General features: G+C 43.5%; 1 protein-coding gene across 1 annotated transcript in view; it reads right to left on the bottom strand.

Moving 5' to 3' along the window:
• Positions 1-22,704, bottom strand: part of LOC147679550 (uncharacterized) — a 430,526-nt gene that overhangs the window by 286,973 nt on the left and 120,849 nt on the right. Inside the window, exons 2-4 of the mRNA XM_086942459.1 lie at positions 17,022-17,168; positions 13,254-14,901; positions 6,209-6,538 (exon numbers count right to left, since the gene is read on the bottom strand). Of these exons, the coding sequence (XP_086798585.1) occupies positions 6,209-6,538; positions 13,254-14,860 (1,937 nt within the window). The 5' untranslated portion in view covers positions 14,861-14,901; positions 17,022-17,168. The remainder of the gene's footprint in view (positions 1-6,208; positions 6,539-13,253; positions 14,902-17,021; positions 17,169-22,704) is intronic.

The following is a 22,704-nucleotide window of genomic DNA, read 5'->3' as shown; positions in this document are numbered from 1 at the left end:
TCAAATGTCTGCTTTTCTATCAAAGTTTTTAAGCATAGGATTAGCACAGTGCTACCCACGCCGAGAAAAAAACTGGACAAAGTCTTTTGCCATTTGTACAGCAAAGTCTTGAAGCTGTACTTGACTTGTACGGATTACTGAACCACCTTTGAACACTGTATTTAGTCGGACACTCTTTGTATACTGGTCTGTTATTGACAAGTCCCTCACCTCACTGGTTTTCCTGTCCTTGTTGATGATGGAGAACCCCGGGGGTACAAGCATATCGATAGGCGGAGAGGATTAGTTCAACCATGTTTCTGTGATGAACGCGATTGTCTATGTCATGTGTTAGGATGGTTTCTGACAGTTCGGTTGCGTGTTTGTTCGCAGATCTGCAGTTTATGAGCATGCGGTTAGCCACCTTCTTGTCGTTGAGTTCCTTATTTGGGGGAGCCCTAGGAATATTAGTGAGGTGCCCTGGAGGTCTCGCTATTTTTGTAGTTGTAGGTTCTCTACCAAATCCCGTGATTACTGGGATCATAGAGCTGGGGGTGACCGTTGGAGCTGCTTTATAGGATTCAGCGAGATCCCACGCCTCTTGCATGGACATTACAGCGCTCGTCCTCTTGGGTCTATGTGGCTGGTTTCTAAGGGGGGGTTGTCTTTCATCTGAGTCGTTGATTTTTGTGGTGGTATCTGTGTTTATTTGGTGTGCCAGAGAGTGTGGGGGTGGGTCTTGGGTGGTGGAGATGTTGCGGTTGGATAAGATTTTGTTAATATCCTGTGTAACTATTTCTAGCTGGTATTCTAGTCGAGCCAATCTTTGGGTTGTGCTCAAGGAGGGAGGGGTGGGGGAGTTTGGTCTCTGTGTGACCAGGGTCAGGCCATTTGTGGTAGGGGGGTGTTTGGCTGCGTTCTGTAACCATAGCATATCTGTGTGGGTGGAGTTCCCTGTGTTTCTAGTATCTGTGTGGTTTATGGGGGAAATAGTAGGTATAGGTTGTGGTGGAGTGTTTCGGAGAATGTACGGCAAATTTGCTGGGTTTAGTGCAGGAGGGGAGTTCGGGGCTGTTATCAGCGGGTCGGTTTCATTAGTTGCTGGTTGGGGGTAAAGGGAGAGGGGGACACTGGAGAGGGGCTGTAGTGTGTCATCTTGGGTGGGCCTTGTATAGGGTGTGTCTAAACGGGATGAATATCGCGGGCGAGTTGAAAGGGATAGTGGGGCTAGGGGGTGGTAGTTTGGCGGGTGGAGATTGAGTGGATAGATTGGTTAGATGGTTTTACCCGTATGTATGGCTTGAGGATAGGGTTGCTTTCGCATTAGACTGGGATAGATGGGTGAGGGCAAGACATAGCGTGGGGAAGAGTGAGTCGAAAGCCTCCAGGTTGTCATTGTTGGCTTGGATCAGGATTGAGACATTGCTGTAAATAGTCGCAAAGGTGTTTCCGCTGAGTGTGTGGTGGTTGAGTATTAGGAACGTTACTTTACCGCTGAGAGGGGTGCTGGTAGTTTTAGATATGTGGAGGTGGGATCTGAGGATGGAGTTCCATCCCATTAGATTCTGGGTGTGGAAAATAAGATCCATTTTCTGCAAGCCTTTTGAGGTGCAGTGGTATATGTGCGCAATTAGTGATTCTTGGTGCTGTCTTATCAGCCTGTGTTTAAAATGTCTTTTCGCTTTAGGTGAGAGGTTGGGAGGGTAAGTGATGGAAAAGGAGCTCCTGCCATGGGGCTTTAAGCAATGTGCTGAGTTGGATCGGAGGAGGGTTAGGCTGACCTGTGATCTATTTGTTCTGTTATGCGGGTGCATTGTTGTTCTCTGGGAGCTAGGAGACAGGGAACGGAGGAGCCTACTGAGCTAGAAGATACATTTCGGGAGATATTTGTGGACGCCTGTCCTGAGTCTTTTCCCAGCTGGGTTGGACTTGAAGGTGTGCTGCATTTGGTGACAGACTCATTCTAGACAGCTTCCTGGTAATTCCTTGAGCTTGATTCGTCGGGGTTGTCATGAGGATGTTTGAATCGCTCCATTAGAAGCCTTGTTGGTAGTGTAGGGTGTTTAGAGTTTGCCTGCTTGCAGTACCGCAATGCTTCAGTTTACTAGTGGATTCTGCGGTGTTACGTTGACACCAGGAGGTGGTTTTTTTTATGTTTACAAAGCAGGGATATTTAGCAGTTGTTCCAGGAAAGCAATTTCGTTCACAGGCAGGCATCTGGTTTTAAAAATAGTATCATTATGTATGTTCTTACTGCCTGATTTGTAATTCTCTGTTGAGGAGCTCTGTCATTCTGTACTGGAGTACGTGGGCTGTAGTTGGGTTACTGGAGTATGTGGGCTGTAGTTGGGTTATTTAACCTCTTTGCTGGTTTGCCAGGAACTGTTTTTTCTGGATTTTTATACTTTATAACCTACAACTTTGAACTTCACGAGAGGGGTTCCTTATGCTTTACATCTGATGTTATTTTAACAAATAAGATTCAGTCTTTGGTCTAGACCTTCTTTAGGCTCAGTCATTGGTCTGAGGTGTCCGTTTGTGTGAGCAACTGGAGTTTGTTTTGAAATCCTTTTTGGAAGTCTTGCTGGGAACCTATTGCAATTATAACAATTCTGTAATGCAAGTTGTTCCACTACCTCTTCCATTTTTTCAAACCGAGCGGGGCCTCATTTGCCCGAGTGGGTGCCGGGTGAGGTGAGGCATCTTTCCACATAAAGCTGGGTGAGTATGCAATTTCAAACATAATCTGGCATATAAATGCAGGAGGACTTCAGCCTCTGTCTAGTGAAGTAGACTATATGTTTGTCTTCACTAAATGTGTTGTTTATACTTCTTTTTACTTTATTGGTGTTTTAGAGAACACAGACTGATATCACGTACTGTATATATATTTCTTTCCACAGGAAGGGATAACTATTCCAATTTCCTCCAGACAACCTTGGGGATCCAAGTTCCTGGTAGGATTAGTTTTGTCTTGATACTTTTTTGGGTCTCACACATCACTTTGTTTACTGACATTAGCAGTGTTAAACACATCACGGTCCTGAAGAAAGCTGGACACACTTTGTCTCTTAAGCTGAAACATGTCGACCACACTGCACTGCGCCTTCACATAGTTATATTGTTACACTATGGAGCGCTATTTTTTAACCTTAACACTGTAATAGTACTCATTAAACATATTTTCTGTTACAGTAGTTAATTTTAGCACACACTTTCACTTTACACACCATCACCACCTAAAAGATACATTGTGGCTGGTCGGTTACGTTTACAATCCATCTCTACACCATCACCTGATGGGTTGGGTAAGATTTGGATTCACCATCCATATCCCACGTGACGATACTCCGCCATAATGGTGGTCTGATGGGAGTTTTCAGCCACATGTGATCTTTGGTGTTCTCTTTGACCTAGTATGGTGTCATGACCTAACCACCTCTCTTGTCCAATCCGAAGTCCGGGATCCTTTCACTTGCAACATTGGTGGGTGGTACACTGACCCGAAAACAGTATAACTAGCCTAGGTTTAGCTAGAGAAATTGTCTGACTTGTCCGAATAGCTGACCTGTCACTGACCCTACGAACTCTATAGGTGATTGATACAGAGAGCTGCGGAGCACTCTGTCCGTAATTTCCACAAACTCAGTCTGGGGTGGAGAAACCTTAAGTGCTGGCGAAGCACTTTGCTGGGAGATTCGAGAACCCAATCGGGGTTATTGGCAGATTCCTTGCAGAGAGGGCGTAGCGCAGGCGTTGCATCCGAAGCTGCAGGTGTTGGTCGTACCCTTTGGTGAGCCCAGTCCTGATCCGAATCCTGGGGTTATCCTGTCCTGATTGTCCATGAGCTGTACCTGCTCGCCTACTGGCATCCCAAGTCCTTGAGGGTCCTTTCCCGCCTTTCCCATTCTGACCCGTGGCCAGGGTTAGTCTCCGTCCTGTCTTAGGTAAATATAATCTCTGTGTGGGTGTTTGTCTATCTAAATCTTTTCTCTCCCATCTTTTCTGAAATAAAGCAAACTTGCCTATGTAATTTCTCTGTCATTTGACTCTCACGTAAAGTATTTTTCTCCTAGCATGTTCCATATCTTTCCCTACCTTTAGTCAAACACTGTACTGTTTTGCATATTTAGTATGTTCCACTCTTAACCTCCATATAGAAAATAAGTACATCTATGAAAAGTATTGTTTCTTCTAAATCGATTAGCATATTCAAAATCAGCATTGATTAGTATGTTTCCTTGTTCTTACCCACCTTTAGCAACTCCCTGAAAGTGTTAGACAAAATTTAGCGTGTTCCTTATTTTCCCCTTCCTTTATTATTTCGAGTTATATAGATGATTCTTACTTTGATTCATAGTTACACTATATTTCTGATCTTAGTTATTGATGTGTTGATCTGTGTAAATTTCATTCTCATGGCATATGAGGAAAATGATGACTAGATAAAGCTTTGAAAACTTCTTGTGTTCGTGGTTATTACATGGTATAAACATTTTACAAATGTACATGATATTTTGTTTAGTGATATCTTCCTACCCCTGCTAGCTCCTGATCTGTTGTGATCATAACTACCTGTGATAAGGAGTGGTAAGTCAGGTACATGGAAATAAATAGAAGGGAACAAGAATTACTGATAGCGGTGTGTAGGTTACCGGACCAATAAAATATTGTGATAAACAAACGTTATGGGCCCAGGAGCGTATATTTGGTTAATAAGAGTCGGGTGACCTGCGCGCTCTATCACCATCTGGAAGGGGCATACATCCATCAGTCTCTATGGACGCCCTCTGCTCTCCGGGGGTCCCGTGTTGTCCAGTTTGGTTTGGGACCTATGGCGGTGTAATTGGCGGGTCGTTCCTCCGTGATGCCTCTAGGCGACCTGGGGGAGACGAGGTGCGGATCATCGGGCACTTCTGTCTTTCGGGTCAAATCCAACTTCGATGGGAGATCCTTCCTCCAACTTTTGTAGGATTGAGTGGTACAGCAGGTGGCAGTTGTCACTGCTTCTTAGATGTATCACCCCGGTAGGAGGACTTCCTTCTGTTTTGTACATATGATGTAGTAGGTTGCTGCCGTAAGGATTGTTGGCATTGAGAAGTGTAACATTAGTTCCCTTGACAGTACTAGTACTGTCTAGACTGACTAACCTCCTCGACCAGAAAAGGATCCACGACAGCTAGCGCCTTGAAAGGGCTGCTTCCGAAATTGAAGAGTACCGCGAGATCTTGCAGTCTCAGTATCTTTAATAGTTTGGAGGGTGTCGTCAATGTGTTGACCAAAGAGAAATTCACCTTCAGTGTGTCCATTATCTTCATCTGTACATCCTGACTAAATGAAGTGGACTTCAACCAGGCCTGTCACCAAAGGACCGCAGCACCTGCCAGCTGGCAAAAACCTGTAGAAGCAACATCCACAGCAGAATCGATGATCTCATCAGAGATTCGTTCTCCCTCCTGGAGGATTTGGAGCGCTTCTGACTTGGAGGGCTCATGTAACATCTCGATAAAGAGAGAGATGTTCGACCACATCTGTCTATCGTAGCGGCCTAAGATGGCCAGCTAGTTGGCTGCCCAGACAGTAGTGGCCGCCATTGTAGAAACCTTCTTACCAATGGAATCTAGATGTCTCCCATCCAGATCAGGGAGAGCCGACAACGGAGCTGAGAGATTCCGTGCTCGACATTGCGCTGTTTGGGAAATTATGGACTCTGCCTTAGGCTGACCGATCAGACATGCTAGTGAATTATCAGGTGCCTTTTATTTCTTTTCTGGATGAGGCAGGACCGTAGGAATGGAGGTAGGGGTATTCATGACTTTCAGCCCTTCCTTCCAAACACGTTCGCACTTGTCTCCTTGGCTGGTCTTCATAATCGTAAAGGAAACAATCATCCTTCTTGGTTTCCATAGGAAGGAGGAACCGTTGTGCCGCTCTCTCCATCGGAACGTGAAAATCTCTGATGTCAACTGGAGGTGAGTCAGCAGGAGTGGAAATGGAAGGAGACTGAGTTTGTATCTGATAGTCATCCCATTCAGTAAGGAGTTATCTGTCGTCTAACTCTCCTTCTCTGTCATCGTCCGCAGTGTGTGCGTCCTGAAGGTGATGAACACCGAAGCCACTGGAGAAACTGGTCTGGGTAACCTAAGCACTCATGGACTGAGGAATACGTGTTTGTGGGACAGAAGAAGCTGATTCACATGGATGGAATCAGCGATAGTAGTCATCCAACATGTGTTGTAAGGTCTTCAGAAGAGACAAAGGCATCTGTGCAGTAGGGGTTGTCTCTGGAGCAGAAGCAGCAGTCTCAGGGTAATAGTCATAATCTTGATCCTCATTCTGGTACTTAATGAAGAGCTCCAAAGGGATCCTGGCAGTACTAAATCTTTTGTCCTCGTCAGATTCTTCCTCATCGGCCCCATAATACAGTAACTGCTCAGGCAAAGCAAGAGGAACTTTACTTGGGGAGGTGTGAACAGGTGAGAGGACCTCCAAAGAAGATTTGAGTCTTTGAAGCAAGGAAGGTTCTGCTGTAGACGGTGGTAAATTTGTAGATGGTACCCTAGAAGACATCGAGGATGCTGAGGCCGTAGACGAAGACCATACCTGGAGGTCAGTGCATGAAAAAAACATGCATCGTTGACGAGGCGGTCGTTGACGAGGCGGCCGTCGACAAGGCAGCAGTCAACCAGGTGGCAGTCGTCGAGACCACCATCGACGAGGCGGCCATCAGCGGGGCAATAGTCGATGACGTTGACGAGGCCAACGTCAACAATGCTTTCTTAGTCTTTGTTGACGAACAGGCATCAACAGCAGTCTTCAACTTCTTCGTCCACGAGGAGGAGGAGGAAGTGATAGACGTGGTTGGTCCCACGGAGATGGACACCAGCGTAGACGGCAAGGATGCCGACAACAGTATCATCTGAGGCTTTGGAGACGAAAATGTGGCAGTTGAAGTCGTTGTCGTGGTGACGGCAGGCTGTCGACAAGGGCATCGTAGTCGAGCTAGTCGACGAGGGACACAGTTTCTGAGGTAAATCTTTGTCAGGAATAATTTTAGACGCCTGCGATTTTACAGTCTTTCTCGGGGATGTAAAGGGTTGCGTCTTACCCTTAAGAGATGGAGGAGCCTTTTTAGAGGAGGAAGGCAACTCAGCAATTTTTGAGGTGTGCTCCTTTTTCAACACCTTAGCCCCAGGAGAAGACAAATTTGTGTTGTTAGCCCTATTCCTAAAGGAAGCAGTTTTGACAGAGGAAGTACTCTCAATGTCAGATAAGGGGTTGTCCTGGCCTTTACTCTTCTGTAGCCACAGAAGAAGAAGTCCCTCTCTGTCTCTCAAAGTCTTTTGAGGGAAAGTTCTGCAGATTTTGCAGTCTCTCACCTGGTGGTCTGGATACAGGCAGTTAATGCATTTCTTGTGGGGGTCTTCAGAAAATAGCCGGAGCTTCCCACAAGACTCACAAGGTCTAAAGAGAGATTTCTTTGAAGAAGACATCATAAATGAAGGAATCCTGAAGATACGAAGAAGTACTGAGCAGAGCTCAGGGAGACTCCGTCACACAACGTGCGGTAGAAAATCTGAGAGCCTGAGCCTCTGAGGAGAAGGTACTAGAGGGTGCCGTCACCTGATTGGCTGTAGTTTGGACTATATATAATGACTTGGACGAGTCATGAAAGCAAGAAAAAGTTAGTTCCTATGAACTTCTAGTAATTTTACTTCCTGTTACTATTTTAGCTATGATATAGCTATGTTATGCATATATATTGCTATTTTTATGTACCGTGGAACTCCCACTCCGACGACGGGGAATGATTCAAGCATGTGAATCTATGAAAGATTCCCCAATACTGGAGAACCAAGCTACTTCTGGATGATGAGCTCATAACTAGGGTGTAACAAGTCCTGGGTTACTTGTATACCAGTTGAAGGAGGACCTAGCTTGGCATTTCGGCTGAACTGTTCCAATTGGAGCAGGGTCAAGATTGATTTACTGGGTTCAAACTGTTATGGAACTGGTTGCATGGAGTGCAAAATAGCAATGAACCAGGAAGCGGCCCGAGTAATTACCAGTGGCTGTGGCACATATTACAACCATCACTTTTTTGTATACTAGTTACACGAAAAGACCCTTTTGCATTACCCAGCTCTTTTGACTGAGTATACATAAGAAAGAGGGCTAAGCAGATCCAACTGGGCGAACAGGGCTGTAGTAAGTAAACCAATGTTTACTTGAAGGGCTATTATTGTGCCACACTTTCAAACATACAGAATCTCAAACATAGGGCGTTTGTAGATCCGAAGACACTGTAGCTATTTTAAAAGTCTCGAAATGGGAGTCAAACTGCAAAGATTATGCTGAAGCCTTGCCTCAGCATTCAGAACTCATTCTATTAGGTGGACAGTAGCTACTGGAGGCCACAAGTTTAGAACATACGCAGAATATAAACATTTAAACTGAATGATTTTGATGGGCATGTATTGTAGTGAGGGAGGAAAGAGAGCACTTTTTCAAAACTTTTAGATGAAAAAGGAGGTGGATAACACCATAGCAAACTGGAGTTTGAAAGAAACTCCCAGGATTGTTTTCTCAAGTAGGGAGATGAGGACAATGTCCCGGAGACTCTGAAGAGCAGGCAGTGGACCAGATCTTGGGGGGGGAACTGGCATAACAATTACTTCCATTTTGTCTGCAATAAGCTTCGGACAATTGTTGCTTACCAATCCTGAACCTTCGGACAAGCAGGTGAAAAAGTTATGAGCGACCTCCGGGTTTCCTTCTAATTTTGTAATCAACTCAGTGTCCACCGCATAACACATGCATGATACATTCTTCATGGAAACCATTCTCTTTCAAACGAAATGTAGAAAATAGTGCTATTACACAATAATACCGAGGCAGAATAGGGTAAAATGTACCTAATTTGTAGGGATTTTAAAAATAAGCAGGTCATTACTTTCCAAGAAATTCTTAACAGTTGTGTGCGATTTCAGTAAACAATTCTACCAAGATCCAATGAATCATCTTTCCGGCGAAATCCCTATACAAAGTTCACATAAGGGTCAAATGCAGCGATACGGATATCTATAGTTACTAACTGAATTGTACATTACAACTACAGCAGGACACACAGGTTTCTGGTAAATTAAATTTCCTTTAAGAAAGGAGTAGTCAGTGGGGGAACACCACAGGTAATCTTAGGAGTATCAGAAAAGCTTCAATGCGGATCAAGCACTGGAATCCACAACATATGTGATACCAGAATGAAAGAGAAAATATTTTCAGATTGAAGAATATAAAAATATAAACATTTATTACAAAATAAAAATAAATCGAAAATCGTTTGGTAATTGTACTCGGACAAATGATTTTAGAGACAGGGTTTGAATTGCAGAGCATATAGCCCAGTTCAATCATTCTCAGTAACAAATCAGGTCTCAATTTGAAAACATAGGGGCAGGGGGCCATATTTAGGTCGAGCCTGGGCAGCGGATGCGGTGCTGTGAGGCATGCAGTATTGGTGCATGGACTAGAAGTCCCACCCATTCTCCGCCCATATTTTTGATTGGCTTGTGTCATTGTCCTTCGTAAATGCTGGCTTCAATTCGTTATAAGGCTGGTAAGTCCCTCCTTGGTACTGCCTTTTCTGCATTTGTTACCTGCCATAACGCCTAGTCCTTTTAATAGTCTAGTTACACAGTCTGCGTTATAAGTCGGTGAGCACTAGTTTGTTAATAATGGGGGCAATGGTGGCAGCTTCTTGTATTGCAGGGCCCCAACAAGTGGATACCCCCTTCCCCCATAGCATTCACGGGACAATGGTGGCCGCCTTTTGTTTTATAAAAATGTTAAGCTGAACGAGGCGTCCGCTTCAGGGACGCTGTGCTCGGTTTAAAGTTTTTTTGGTGTTTAGCTATTTTTTTACTTTAATGGTGAGTGCGGCTACAGATTAAGGGACGCAGCACTTTGTTTCATTTTTCTTTAATGAACTTTAATGTATAACTGCAGCGCCCGCTTGAGGGACACTGCGCTCTTTTAAATGCAATTGGTCTTGCATTTTCCAAACTTTGACCTATTGGTATTGTAAATGACAATGCCTTTTATTATTATAAAAGGCATTGTCATTTACAATATCAAGAGCTCAAAATCTTGCAATTTCGAGACATATTGCATTGAAAATGCATGTTTTTCTTAGGAGCCTGCCGCACTGCTGCTGAGAAACATGGATGCAGAGTAGCACAGCTGTCTAGTCTGGATTGCACTCCATGCTGCTTACTTCTTACACCCTAAATTTAAGTTCTCACACTCTTAAAAGTTCCATCCCTGCTTTCTTCCTTTGTCACTCTTCCTCCTCCACATCGCTTGCCTCTTTTCCTCTGCATCAAAGTAAGGTGAGTGAAAATAAGTCCTGGCCTCCCCAATGCCTCCTTGTGCCCACTACTTGCAATCATGAGCAAAAATTAAGCTCTATAGATCATACTTAAATATTTAGAGGAGGGATTAGAACAAGATTAACTGAGCCTTGCCACTAGACTTGTAGATCTGGGCAGACAGTTTTTCCACTTGGGCTGTTAGGTAAGCCATAGTGGGATATCACACACTCACCAGTTTTTGTCTGGTCACGTAGTGAAATGTACTCTTCGATCAATCAGGGATTTGTGAACCGCGCTACTCACCCAGGATGGGTTCAAGGTGCTGAGGAGAGGGGGGTTCATGCAGCTCCGTCTCAACCTAAGAGCCAGGTCTTGAGGCTCTTCCTGAATACTTGCTGAGTGGGATATCGCCTGATGCTGGGGGAGAGTTTGTTCCCAGTCTTGGCCACGATGTAGGAGTAGGCTCTTCCTTCCGTCTGGCTTTGTGGATGTGTTGGGTTTCGGCCAGGGTGAGGTCGGTGAAGCGGAGGCTTCTCTTTTGTACAGGGAAGGAGACTCTTTCGTTGAGGTATTGGGGTCCGGTGTTGTGCAGGAATTTGTAGGCATGAATGAGCAGCTTGAAGGTCACTCTCTATTCGACAGGGAGCCAATGGAGATCTCGTAGGTGCTGGGTGATAAGGTCATGTCGTGGATGCCAAGGACAAGTCTGGCAGCTGTGTTCTAGATACCTTGAGCTCATGTTTTTATCAGGTGCGTTATGCCAACACCTCAGGGCAGAGACAGAGATCACGCTACTTATCATCAGTAGAGACTTCCACTATCCCTTCTCCTGCAAGAAGGAAAATTCTCAGAGGTCCTCCAGAGATGGTGACACAGTTCACATAACCCAATACATGATACAGATTTACTGTCTTATTCAGAAACTACCCATGTGAAAACCAGAAATTACAGGGTCTTGTTTTGAACAAGGTTTGTGCTGACTCCACCAGATGTGCATGCCTGAAACGTATTACACCTCAGAGGCAGGGGTCAACTTCATTTATACTGCATGTAACTCATTTGCACGGGCATGCCTTCTTGCAAATGATGTAACTGCAACAAATGATTCAAACATTCTCCCCCAGTCAAGAGATCTGGGTTAAATCCATCATTCTTTTGCACATGACGCCACCCCAGTTTAGACCCAGCCATATGCAAATCAGTCTTGACCCTGTGCCTCATGGGAACAGTCCAGACCGAACTGCTAAGCCAGGTCCTCCATGGACCAGAAACAAGCACCTTCAGACTAGTTTCGAGGTATATCACCCTTCATCAACCAGGCTAGGTTGAATCCAGTGGCACAGTGATCAAGGGAACCATGTCTGGGCATACCGGTCCCACTTAGGGTGAAAAGTATAACTGCAATAAATTATGGACGGAATGCTGAATGATTCAAACAGTCTCCCCCAGTCAAGAGATCTGTGTTAAATCCATTGTTCTTTTGCCCACTACGCCACCCCAGTTTGGACCCAGACATATGCAAATCAGTCTTGACCCTGTGCCTTATGGGAACAGTCCAGACCGAACTGCGAAGCAAAGTCCTCCCTGGACCGGAAACCAGCATCCTGGGGACCAGTTTCGGGGTATGTCACCCTTCATCAGCCAGGCTAGCGTGAATCCGTGCTCTCCATGCCACTGGAGTCAAGCTATCCTGGCTGATGAGGGGTGAAACCCTGTAACCGGTCCTAGGATACTTGTTTCCAGTCCAGTGAAGACCTGTCCTGGCAGTTCGGGCTGGACCGTTCCCATTGGGCACAGGGTCAAGACTGTTTACATATGGCTGGGTTCAAACTGGAATGGCAGGGTGAGCAAGAAAATGATGGATTTAGGCACATATCTCTGTACAGGGGTAAATGTAGGACATTGTTCTGCATTCTGTCCATCAATTGTTTTTAGCATTTGTCACCCAGAGTGGGACATGTATGCCCAGACGTTGGTCCTGTGCCCTCCATGCCACTGGAGTCAAGCTATCCTGGCTGATGAGGAGTGAAACCTCGAAACCGGTCCTGGGATGCTGGTTTCTGTCCATCAATTGTTTTTGTCCTTGCAAATTAAACTCTGCTGGCAGCCAGTGGACAAGACTGTTTGTCAATGGGAAAATACCACCAACACCTGAGCACACTAGTCTCTCCAGGCTCCAATACCTGAGCATGCTAGCCTCTCCAGCTAACCTTCTGTAATGGTTGGTAACTCTTCCGTTTCTGTTAGCAGTGCAGTGCGGTATTGCAACGCACACTTCATATTGTGGGAGCAGAGATCTGAAACTACAAATACAAAGAGCGAGTACTTTGTTTTCCTATGAATACAGCCCTTTCATTAAAATTCTCATTACTTACACATTCAGCTGTATTATCTACGATTTGCCTATGAAGTCCGTTCTCACAGAAGTGTAAGCCAAACAGCAATTGTTGCGTAAAAAGAGAAAGAAGTACTTCAAAATGGCAGGAAATCTTGCATCAAACACAAAGGTGGGTAATTATGCCCCCTCAGCTTCCACAAGTCTCCCTATGGTCATCCTTCCCATGATTGTCATATGTAATGCCTTTTAACTCCGCACCCTTGAGTTTCGGTATACAAGTTTAAAGGAGTGTATAATGCTTTCTTACATTAATAACATAAGTCCATCTGTTGGGCAGCTCCTATAATGAAACACCAAAAAGCAAGTAGATATATTCTGTGAGTATTAATGTTCATTTACAATTGTGGCGATTAATACATATATCAGAATAACACCTTACCACGTTGGGAAAACACACACACACACACACACACACACCCTTCTCCCCCCTCCACACCCGATACTAACCACCAAAGCACATATGAAGTAAAACCCAAACTGCAAAACACTCCTCCTTCGGTACTTACAGTTTTGTCAGATCTGCAGAAAGCGGCCGTGACTGAAATGAACGTCGTGTACTCCCAGGTTTCAGGTCAGCATTTTCTGTAGTTAACTCTTTGATTCGCTGTTGAATGCTAATGTTACCTTTTTCTTTCTCACTGGTTTGTACTTCTGGGACTGCTGGTGATGCGTCACTAACAGAAAACAGTTGATTGATGCGATTTTTGATTGTGCCACCTGGTTTGAGATTTTCTTCTTTCTTCAAGCTTTCAGTAGACTGTGTATTAACTATTAAAGTAACATCTTCTCTTTGATCCACCAATGTAGTTTCTTCTTTGCTGGTTTGAATAATCTTAGTTTTCTCAGAGGTTGAATATGAAAATGGAATATCTGTTTCATTAATGTCGGTGTTAATTTGGTTGCACACCTTGTATTTTTGGGTAGTGTTTATTAAAGGGGAGGTGTTCATGTTAAAGCTTTGCTCAGATGATGGATGATTGTCGCCCTGATCCTCAGTGGTATAGTCAGGTTTAGTAAGTTCAACATACACAGAATCTTTGTCAGAACTGTGCCCTTCATCTTCTTTTTTATGCACAGTTTCGTTTTCATTATCTAATAGGCATGTTTTCGAAGCGTGCCCAAATGTAAAATTTTCTTTGCCTTCATTTGATACAGAAGCCAAATGCCCCACAGACTTACTTTCAAACGTTGAAGATGTGTCCATGAATAAATGCCTTGACTTTCGATTGAATACTTTAGCTGAGCTACTCTCACAAGTTTCTGCAACTCTGTGTTGTACCGTATCCAGTTTTTGATCCTCAGATACTGGTCTTTGTAGATGTATTGCCTTGACTCGAGGAGATGGCTCTATTTCAGTTACGACATTGTTTGAAAACCTCTTACATTTTTCATTGGAGGAAAACTCAACTTTTTTATGAATCACTGGACCTTCTGAACTATACTGTCTTGCATTTAAAGAGCTAGGAAAATCCTTCTGAAATGTGTCCTCATTTTTAAAACTCAGTAAATGCTTCGAAACTTCCTCATATGTATGGTGTGATTGCCACGGTTTTGTTTGCAAAGGACCTGTGGGTTTTAGTTCATCTTTAAGCCCTTGTGTCAGACGTAATGATTTGGACCGGCTAATTCCAACAGAATGCTTATTTGGTTCTGCCTTGGAATAAGATGAATTTTTTGTGGTAGATCGCCGATAAGTGCTTTTGCCGTCATCTTCTAAGTTGGTATCCTTTCCAAAAGTGCTGCCATATCCCTGCAATTCGTCATTGGTTTGTTTCTGTTCAGCAGGCTTCTCACGCTGCCATGATTTCAGTAGGGGATACAGTTTTGGAGTTACAATAGGTTTTTTACCTACAGCAAATTCAGAAAGTTCCTCCTTACAAAATGGTTTTGGTGAAAGTCTTGGCTTTATTTCAGATACAGACGTCAATGATGTAAAATTCTTCACAAATGTACGTTTTTCTCCCAGAATCGGTGAACTTGACAAGTCACTCGGCTTATTATTTGAGTCTGACAGAGGGGTTAAGCAGGTTCTTAATGATTCTTCATTTGTGAGGTGACTTATATCAGCTATGTTTGTGAGGGTCTGGATTTCAAACTTTGTAGCCATCATCATACTTAATCATCCTTCAGAAATCCAGCAGGCCAATATTCGACCTGGAAAAATATATATCCACAATAAATAGGAGACTGTGGTTTATAAAATCAAGGAAAGTTAATAACTAAACATTTTAAAAGTACAGGTGGCGCCTGAGAAGTTAGGCTACTCAATGCAAACAGAAACAGTTTCATTGCACAAAGCTTCACATCCCTCACTTTGCCAACATAATTCAAGTATACACAAGTATTGTTAACCTCTGTAAAGGTCCAGCTTACAACCCCATTTTTTTTTACTTTTCTAGGCAATGAAATGCCAATATTTTACACAAAAAAATACAAATAACACAACTAAGGTAAATTCTTGATGAAGTTTAAATGAGGTGGAATGAGCTACCCTTCAAATTTGACAAATATACAAACGACATGCACAAAAGAAGTCTAAACTTTACGGGTATTCACCCGTTTGTATATAATTTAAGCACAGCACAATCATTAGCACAGGCATTTTCAAACTACGTATGGATAGGTGTTCTATTGAGTGAGAGAGATTAAAAGGAGATGGCTGTTGGAGCCTGATGAAGTGCTGTGGATCACCGTATTGTGGGACAGCATGAGAGCAAACAAATAATCAAAACGTGAGCAGACAAGCACAAGGGTACTGATGAGAATTAGTTAGACATAAGTAAAACTAGTGAACATAAGTCCACTCATGGAATAAGCACAGTGCAAACAAATCTAAAGGGATATTGCAGAAATGGTATATAGAAGTACAATATGGGAAGGAAGGAGCACGGACTTCTAAACACATTTAGTGGCAATAGCACAATTTAATGAAAACTAACCCTTGGTGCAACTTCTAACAAGATGGAAGTAATGAAAGTCTTCATAAAGAATGTGTTCTGAGATATTTCACAAAGGTAGTCTATCTTCCTCTTAAGTACTGTGCTTCGCACGTTGTATAACGTGTGCGGCTCAAAATCATGTGTTTCCTTTATATTTTCAGCGACTTAAGTCATCTAATAATTAAGAAATTCCCTATAACCCCTTATTAGGACTAGACAGATTACTACTTGCAAATGTAAAAACCAAACTTGCACTAACTAATGGTGTCCTTGATCGGTTGTTTTGCTGTCTTTGGTTAATCCCCTGTAAACATTTAATGAAAACAAGATACAGGCCAGAGTGTTTGAGGAGGAGAAAAATGGAAACAATATACTTGGATAGCATTACGAATAGGATAGAGTAGAAGAAGAATTGGAGCAGACCTTTCAATTCAAGAATTTACCAAGAGCTATGAGATCAACATATGAATATTTCTCATATAACAAGCACCAGGGAGTCCAACAGCAAGGCACAGTATCAATGGTGAATTTTTAGACACTATAGTTTTACCATAATAGTGCAAATTATGCATAAAAAGATCATCCTGTAAGAAAACTGTGAATGCACAAATGAGGTACACTTGTCTGCTAATGAGAGACAAAAATCAAAGAGTAGTGGAGGTATATTAATTTAAGCTTATGCCTGAGAGATGCAAAGTATTCAGCCTCCAAGTATACTCTGCCAGACTCAGCTGGTGCATCTACTTAGACCATTTGAAGATCATTGAAATAGAGGAGCCAGACATGCATGCACATAACAGACTATGCACGTTCAGCTGAAGTCAAATATTGACTGGAATCCTAAAGCATGAATACATTCTCACAATGCTAATGACAGGTGCGATTTTGACATCTGCTGTTTTTCCTGTATTCATTTATTAACGCTTATCTACCTAAACCTTAAGTTCCTGAAAACAAAGAACTTGACAAGAATAAACAGTTGATGAACTTTTACTCTCCTCGGCCTAACTACAATAGCCAGGGTTTGAACAGCTGCAGGGTTAATATAATCATAATGAAGACGACAACATGAAAAGAAATTGCTCAATATCCGATTTATGCTCTCACAAAAAATGACAGCCCTAAGCAATTCCTTTGAAGGTAATGAGGATTCAATTACAGGTTACCAGTGATGTCAATTTCTTCCGTATCTCAGAGCTCACATTAAATTACTTCCTCTTCTGTTAACAAATAGCCAGAAATCAGAATCTTGTACATATTTTTAGGGTGAAGTAAAATAAATTGAGCTATGGAAAAGAGCACTCTCACAAAACGAAAAACTTCACCACCACTTACCCTTGTCTTTATTGTCTTTTTAAAGGCAAATGACCGACAAGCTGAATTTAGTAAATTACTCTTCATTTTGTAGGCTGTAATCTTTCAAAGCAAGCAATGAAATGATTCCAAGTAACTTGCATAGCAGGATGGTCTGCATGATCCTGCCTGCGAAATAAAAATTGATAGATTTTAGTTGAAATTAAATAGTGCCATGCACATAGTCTACATGACGCACAAAATATTAAACCCTCAACATGCTTGAAATTTATCCAATTCAATAACAAGGACCACAGGCTTTTCATAGAAACTATGGGCCCGATTTAGAGTTTACAACGGTACTCCATCACAAACGTGACGGCTATCCTGTCCGCCTTATTTAAAGTGTGTTCGGCTATAATTGACGGAGTGCCCGTCCGCCAAACTCTGAATTAGGCCCATAGTTGGGTCATAATTTGTACATAGAGGAGTGTGACTATATGTACTTATTGCCTCTTCGGTTACTCACTGTACAAGACAACTGTATGTTTTTGAAAAAATATAATCAAAGAATAATAAATCACAGTTTAATTCAGCGGACTACATGCAGATGATGGCCTACTAATTTTCTGAAAAAAAGACCTATCAATGCTACATACAGATACACAACATACAAAGAAAGATTACATTTATTAAAGATGGGTACATACATTTCTTTCCCCCCGATTAACAAAACATCTTAATGTGGCCTGCAAGTTATTCCTAGACCAGGGGTCTCCAATCCGGTCCTGGAGGGCCGGATCCATGCCAGATTTTTGGGATTTCCCCATTGAGATACATGTAGCTATTTTAAAAATCTGGCACGGATCCGGCCCTCCAGGACCGGTTTGGGGACCCCTGTCCTAGACTATTCAAGACCCCACTGTGTACAACAATGAGTTTTTCTTGCGTATGACCTTTTAATAGGTTTTCCCCTTACTTGCTACCTACACCGGAAAGAGATAATGACTACTACGATACAGACAATGGCTGATCATGCACGTTAACTGAGTGAACACTGTTAGTATCCAGTACAGAAGCTAAAGTACTATACCATTCAGCACCAAAGACGTTGACAAACTCTCCACAGGTATAGGTCACTTGTCCTGAAAAAAATCTCAATGGTAGCCTGGAGAAATTATCCACTAATGGCCATTTCTAAAGGCACTAAAGCATACTGATAGAACCCAAGAGTTCCTGGCTGAATAACTATGCAAACGTTCCAGAACCTTGCACATACAATATTGCTGAAGACAGACTACAGAAAATACAAAACAATACAAAAAAACACTCTGGACACAATCTTTCCATCCAAACACAAGCCCTGTGGAACATGAACTCCATTCTTTCTAAATACGTCTCAGACCACTGAAGCAATCAAAGATCAGCTCTGTGCAGCAGATAGACTAATTGGAAGTCAACCCTCTAGGACAATTATCTTGGTCCCAAGAGGCCACACTCTAGTGTTTGTGAACGGCATTAAAAAATAATGACAGCCCTTGAAAACAACAAAATCGATAAATAACAACCTGGAATAACCACCACCAAAAACATATTGGCCACTCAAAAGGCATAACTGAGAAAACATCAACTGTGCCTGTTAAATGTAATAAAAACTTGCCTATTCCTAGCTATGGATTTCTGTAACATTTACGTAACTGAATACATACCTTTAGAATGTGTATCTACAGTTGGTTGCAGCTAGAGGCTAGATACAGCCATGAATGGTGGCCATTACATACAAAAATGAAAACAGCATATGAGGCTTGCATTGGCACAGCAAATAGGTCTGGCTTTGTGTTAAGTGTTTGGTAATAGTTGTGTAACATTTGTATGTTGACCAACATTTGTATGTTGACCGGAGTTGTAGGAGACATCTTTGGTGACACCAATAAGGAGCTGAAAAAGCAGGGCCCATTGACTAACAGCACTGCATTGGGAGAGCTTAGCTGTACCCTCAAAGAAGGAAGTTATGAAAAGTTTTAAAAAGAGGACATTTGTATTTTAAGTTCTGAACATAAAAGGCTTATATAGCAAAATGTTGCACACCAGTTGGATTTGATTAAGGGACTGTTTTATTATTACATCTCGACAAAACCTTTGGGTATAAGTCTTTACTATGTGATTTAAAAAAAATTGTAAATGCAACCACATACCTAGATATCAGCAAAGAAAAAAACAAAGGAATGTATAAGGGCAAATCGGCAATTAAAAACTCTCTATGGTGGTGGGGAGGTGTCCAAACAGGCCAACATGGTGGTCACTCTGATCCGGTCCCACACCTGGGCAGCTACAACATGGATCCTCTGCACCAATGGACGGAGCGCTTTGAAGTTTCAGCGCTCCGTCCATCATCTCTTTGTGTTAGCGTTGTTCACCCTAAGTTGGCAGGGTATTGCCAAACCTGGAACCCTTGATCACTCTGCCACTAGATTCAAGCTAGCCTGGCTGAAGGGTGTTACCCTGAAACTGGTCCCAGGATGCTTGTTTCATCCAGGAAAAGTCCAGGAGAGACCTGGCTTGGCATAATGGTTGGACTGTTTCCATGAGGCACAGGGTCAAGACTGATTTGCATATGGCAGAGTCTAACCTGGGGTGGCGAAGTGAGCTAAACAAAGATGACGGATTCAACCCTGATCTGTGACTGGGGGTAGTGTCTGAAAAGTTTCAGCGCTACGCCCACCATCTCCTTGTGTTTGCTTTGGTGAAAAGTTGGGCATCACTCCTCGCAGAGGGTAAACCGCAATCAGCTGAGCTGAGACTCAGACAAAGAGACAACCACGCAATGACAGCAGAGTGCTCTAATTTGAGCACAGAAATGTGTGTGTACTTATAATAACATCTGTGCTTCCGTGTCGAGGCATCAGCGGACCAACATTTATTGTCTTTATGATAGCCATGTCGAACAATGTGTGTCTAGGCCTTGTACTAAATGTTCAAGGTGCCGTGATAGTGGACATACTAAGTGGAACTGTAAGCAATTTTGTTTCAGAGAAACTAATTCGTCACTATCGCACAAGCAAATGTGGGTCAAAAGTCATTATGTAGAAAAGAAGGCAATTTAGGAAACGTGTACAAGTAAAATGGCAGTGTTTTTTCTCGTGCCTAACCTAGCCGCGTGACAGAAGCGTTCCACAAAGACTGCTGATGAAGCAGCAACATTCATAGCATACTAGTGCAAGCTCTATGCTGGTCGACCAAGGTCCCGCAGAGAAACCACCCAGCTGCTTATTGCGGATCTGCCCATCTCACACCAGAGGTCATCTGATCACAAGATACTCGAGCAACCATCACATGCTGAGGAGTTTCAAGATCAGAAACTGAATACAGGGAAAATACTAGGACTGGACAGCTACAGAGTGGAATACTACTGCAGATTTGCAACCCTTCCCCTGCCTCCACTCCTACACATGTACTGTGAGGCAATTGACAAAGATCAATTCAAGAACTAGATCTGCCCATCATACAGTTGTTGCACAAGTCTGTTCACACTGCTGACCGATGCGAATCCTGCTGGCCGATATCACTCATTATCTCTGAACTCGAAATTTACACCAAGGCATTTGACTAATAGGCTTCTACCTCTGATGTTCCATCTGGTCCACCCCGAGCAATGTGGCTTTATGCCATGTCGAAGTATTCGGCACTGGATATGCAGTGTGAAGGTGGCACTAGCCCACCTGTCCGACAACCGGGGCCCTGCTTCTACTAGATTACGAGAAGGCTTTTGACTCAGTCAACTGGGCCTTCATGGAATCAGTTGTCCTAAATCTGGTCTCTGGCACGAGATTTCGTTCCTATGTGAAAATCCTATACTTGCACCTAAGTGCACAAGTCCAAATCAACTGCACCTTCGCAGATCCTTTCCTGATCGAGTAGGGTACAGACCAGGATATCCACTCTCCTCTCTGTTATTTGCCCAAATTATAGAACTGCTGGCAACATTGGTCCAATTAGATGTCCAGATGAAGGGCTTCGACTGGGGTCTGGCAGTAGATGATCACATAGACCTTTATGCAGACAATGTCCTGTTTCCTGCACAGCCATCACTTACAGGACCCCGCCTTCTCCAGATGCTCTTCTTATATAAAGAGGCTACTGGGCTGTAAATGAATCGTACTAAGACCCTTCTGGGGGCACTGAAAGGCGATTTGAGTGTAGAGTGATAGGAGCAGCTACCAATCAGACGATTAAGCATTCAATACTTGGGCATCCATATCACTCTAGAACCAAACTGCCCATGGGGCCTGAACTTTACCCCCATGAAATCCAAACGGTTGGCAGCCCTATCCACATGGTCCAAACATCCACTGAGCATATTTGGCAGGTTGTCAAAATGTAAAATGGTTATGCTCCCATGCATTCTGTACACCAGCTGAGTCCCACGAGGTTCATCGCTGAGTCCCACCCTCTTCAACATCCACATGGCACCCCCTCGCAGCCTGCGTCTGACAATACGGCCTCAACATTGTATCCTATGCCAATGACACCCAGCTCATCCTCTCCCTCACCAAAGACCCCACCACTGGCAAACTAAACTTCCAGAAAGTAATACAAGACGCCGCAGTCTGGATGACTAACAGCTGCCTGAAGCTCAACGCTGAGAAGACAGAAGTCCTCGCCCTCGGTACCACCCCCTCTGCATGGGACAGCACCTGGTGACCGATCGCCCTCGTTAGCCCACCTACCCCCTCAGACCACGCCAAGAACCTGGGCATCATACTAGACTCATAACTCACCATGAACCGAGAGGTCAACGCTGTCACCTCCAGCTGTTTCAACACCCTCTGCATCCTCTGCAAGACCTTCAAGTGGATTCCCCCTGAGTCAAGGAAGACAGTCGCCCACGAACTCATCACCAGCAGACTGGACTATGGAAATGCACTCTACGCCGCCATCATCAAGATCCTACTCTGCAAACTCCATACAATATAAAACACCGCTGCCAGACTCGTCCTTGGCATCCCCTGACACGAACACATCAGCCAACACCTATGAAGTCTCCACTGGCTCCCCGTGGAGAAAAGAGTCACTTTCAAAATCCTCACTCATGCCTACAAATGCCTACACAACAACGGACCCAAATACCTCAACGACAGAATCAACTTCTACGTACCCAGAAGAAACCTACAATATTCCAACCTCGCACTGGCCGAAACCCCACGCATCCACAGAGCAAGAGCAGGCATAAGACCATTCTCTCACATTGCAGCGAAGGCCCGGAACGAGCTACCGGCAGATATCAGACGCGCGCCCTCCCTGAACACCTTCAGGAAGATGCTCAAGATCGGGCTCTTCAGCTAAACCGAACTGCGGACCCTCCCTCCCCCCCTTCCTCAGCGGCTTGAGACCCTCAAGGGTGAGTAGCGCGCTTACAATTCCCTGATTGACTGATTGATGGATACCTATTAGCATTCTAAACAATGGACCCAGGACCCACACAGCGTCCTCCAGGAAATGCTAATTAAAAAAAAATATGGGACAGAAAAATATATACAAAATAATTACAGTCAAATGGATGACAGCAACATCAACTTATACATTAAGTTTTTACGTGAGCTTGAAAAGGAGTTTCGAAAAAAATAAATTGAGTAGTTTCTTGGAGCATAGTTTGACTAGGTGTTTATACCAAGTAACATGAATTGTTTCTTAAAGAACAGCTTGATTGAAAGTTGACAGGATGATG

The sequence above is a fragment of the Lissotriton vulgaris genome, chromosome 11, assembly GCF_964263255.1.
Source record: "Lissotriton vulgaris chromosome 11, aLisVul1.2, whole genome shotgun sequence".
NCBI lineage: Eukaryota > Metazoa > Chordata > Amphibia > Caudata > Salamandridae > Lissotriton > Lissotriton vulgaris.
The sequence above is the reverse complement of the archived record's forward strand: the minus strand, read 5'-3'. Positions and strand labels throughout refer to the sequence as shown.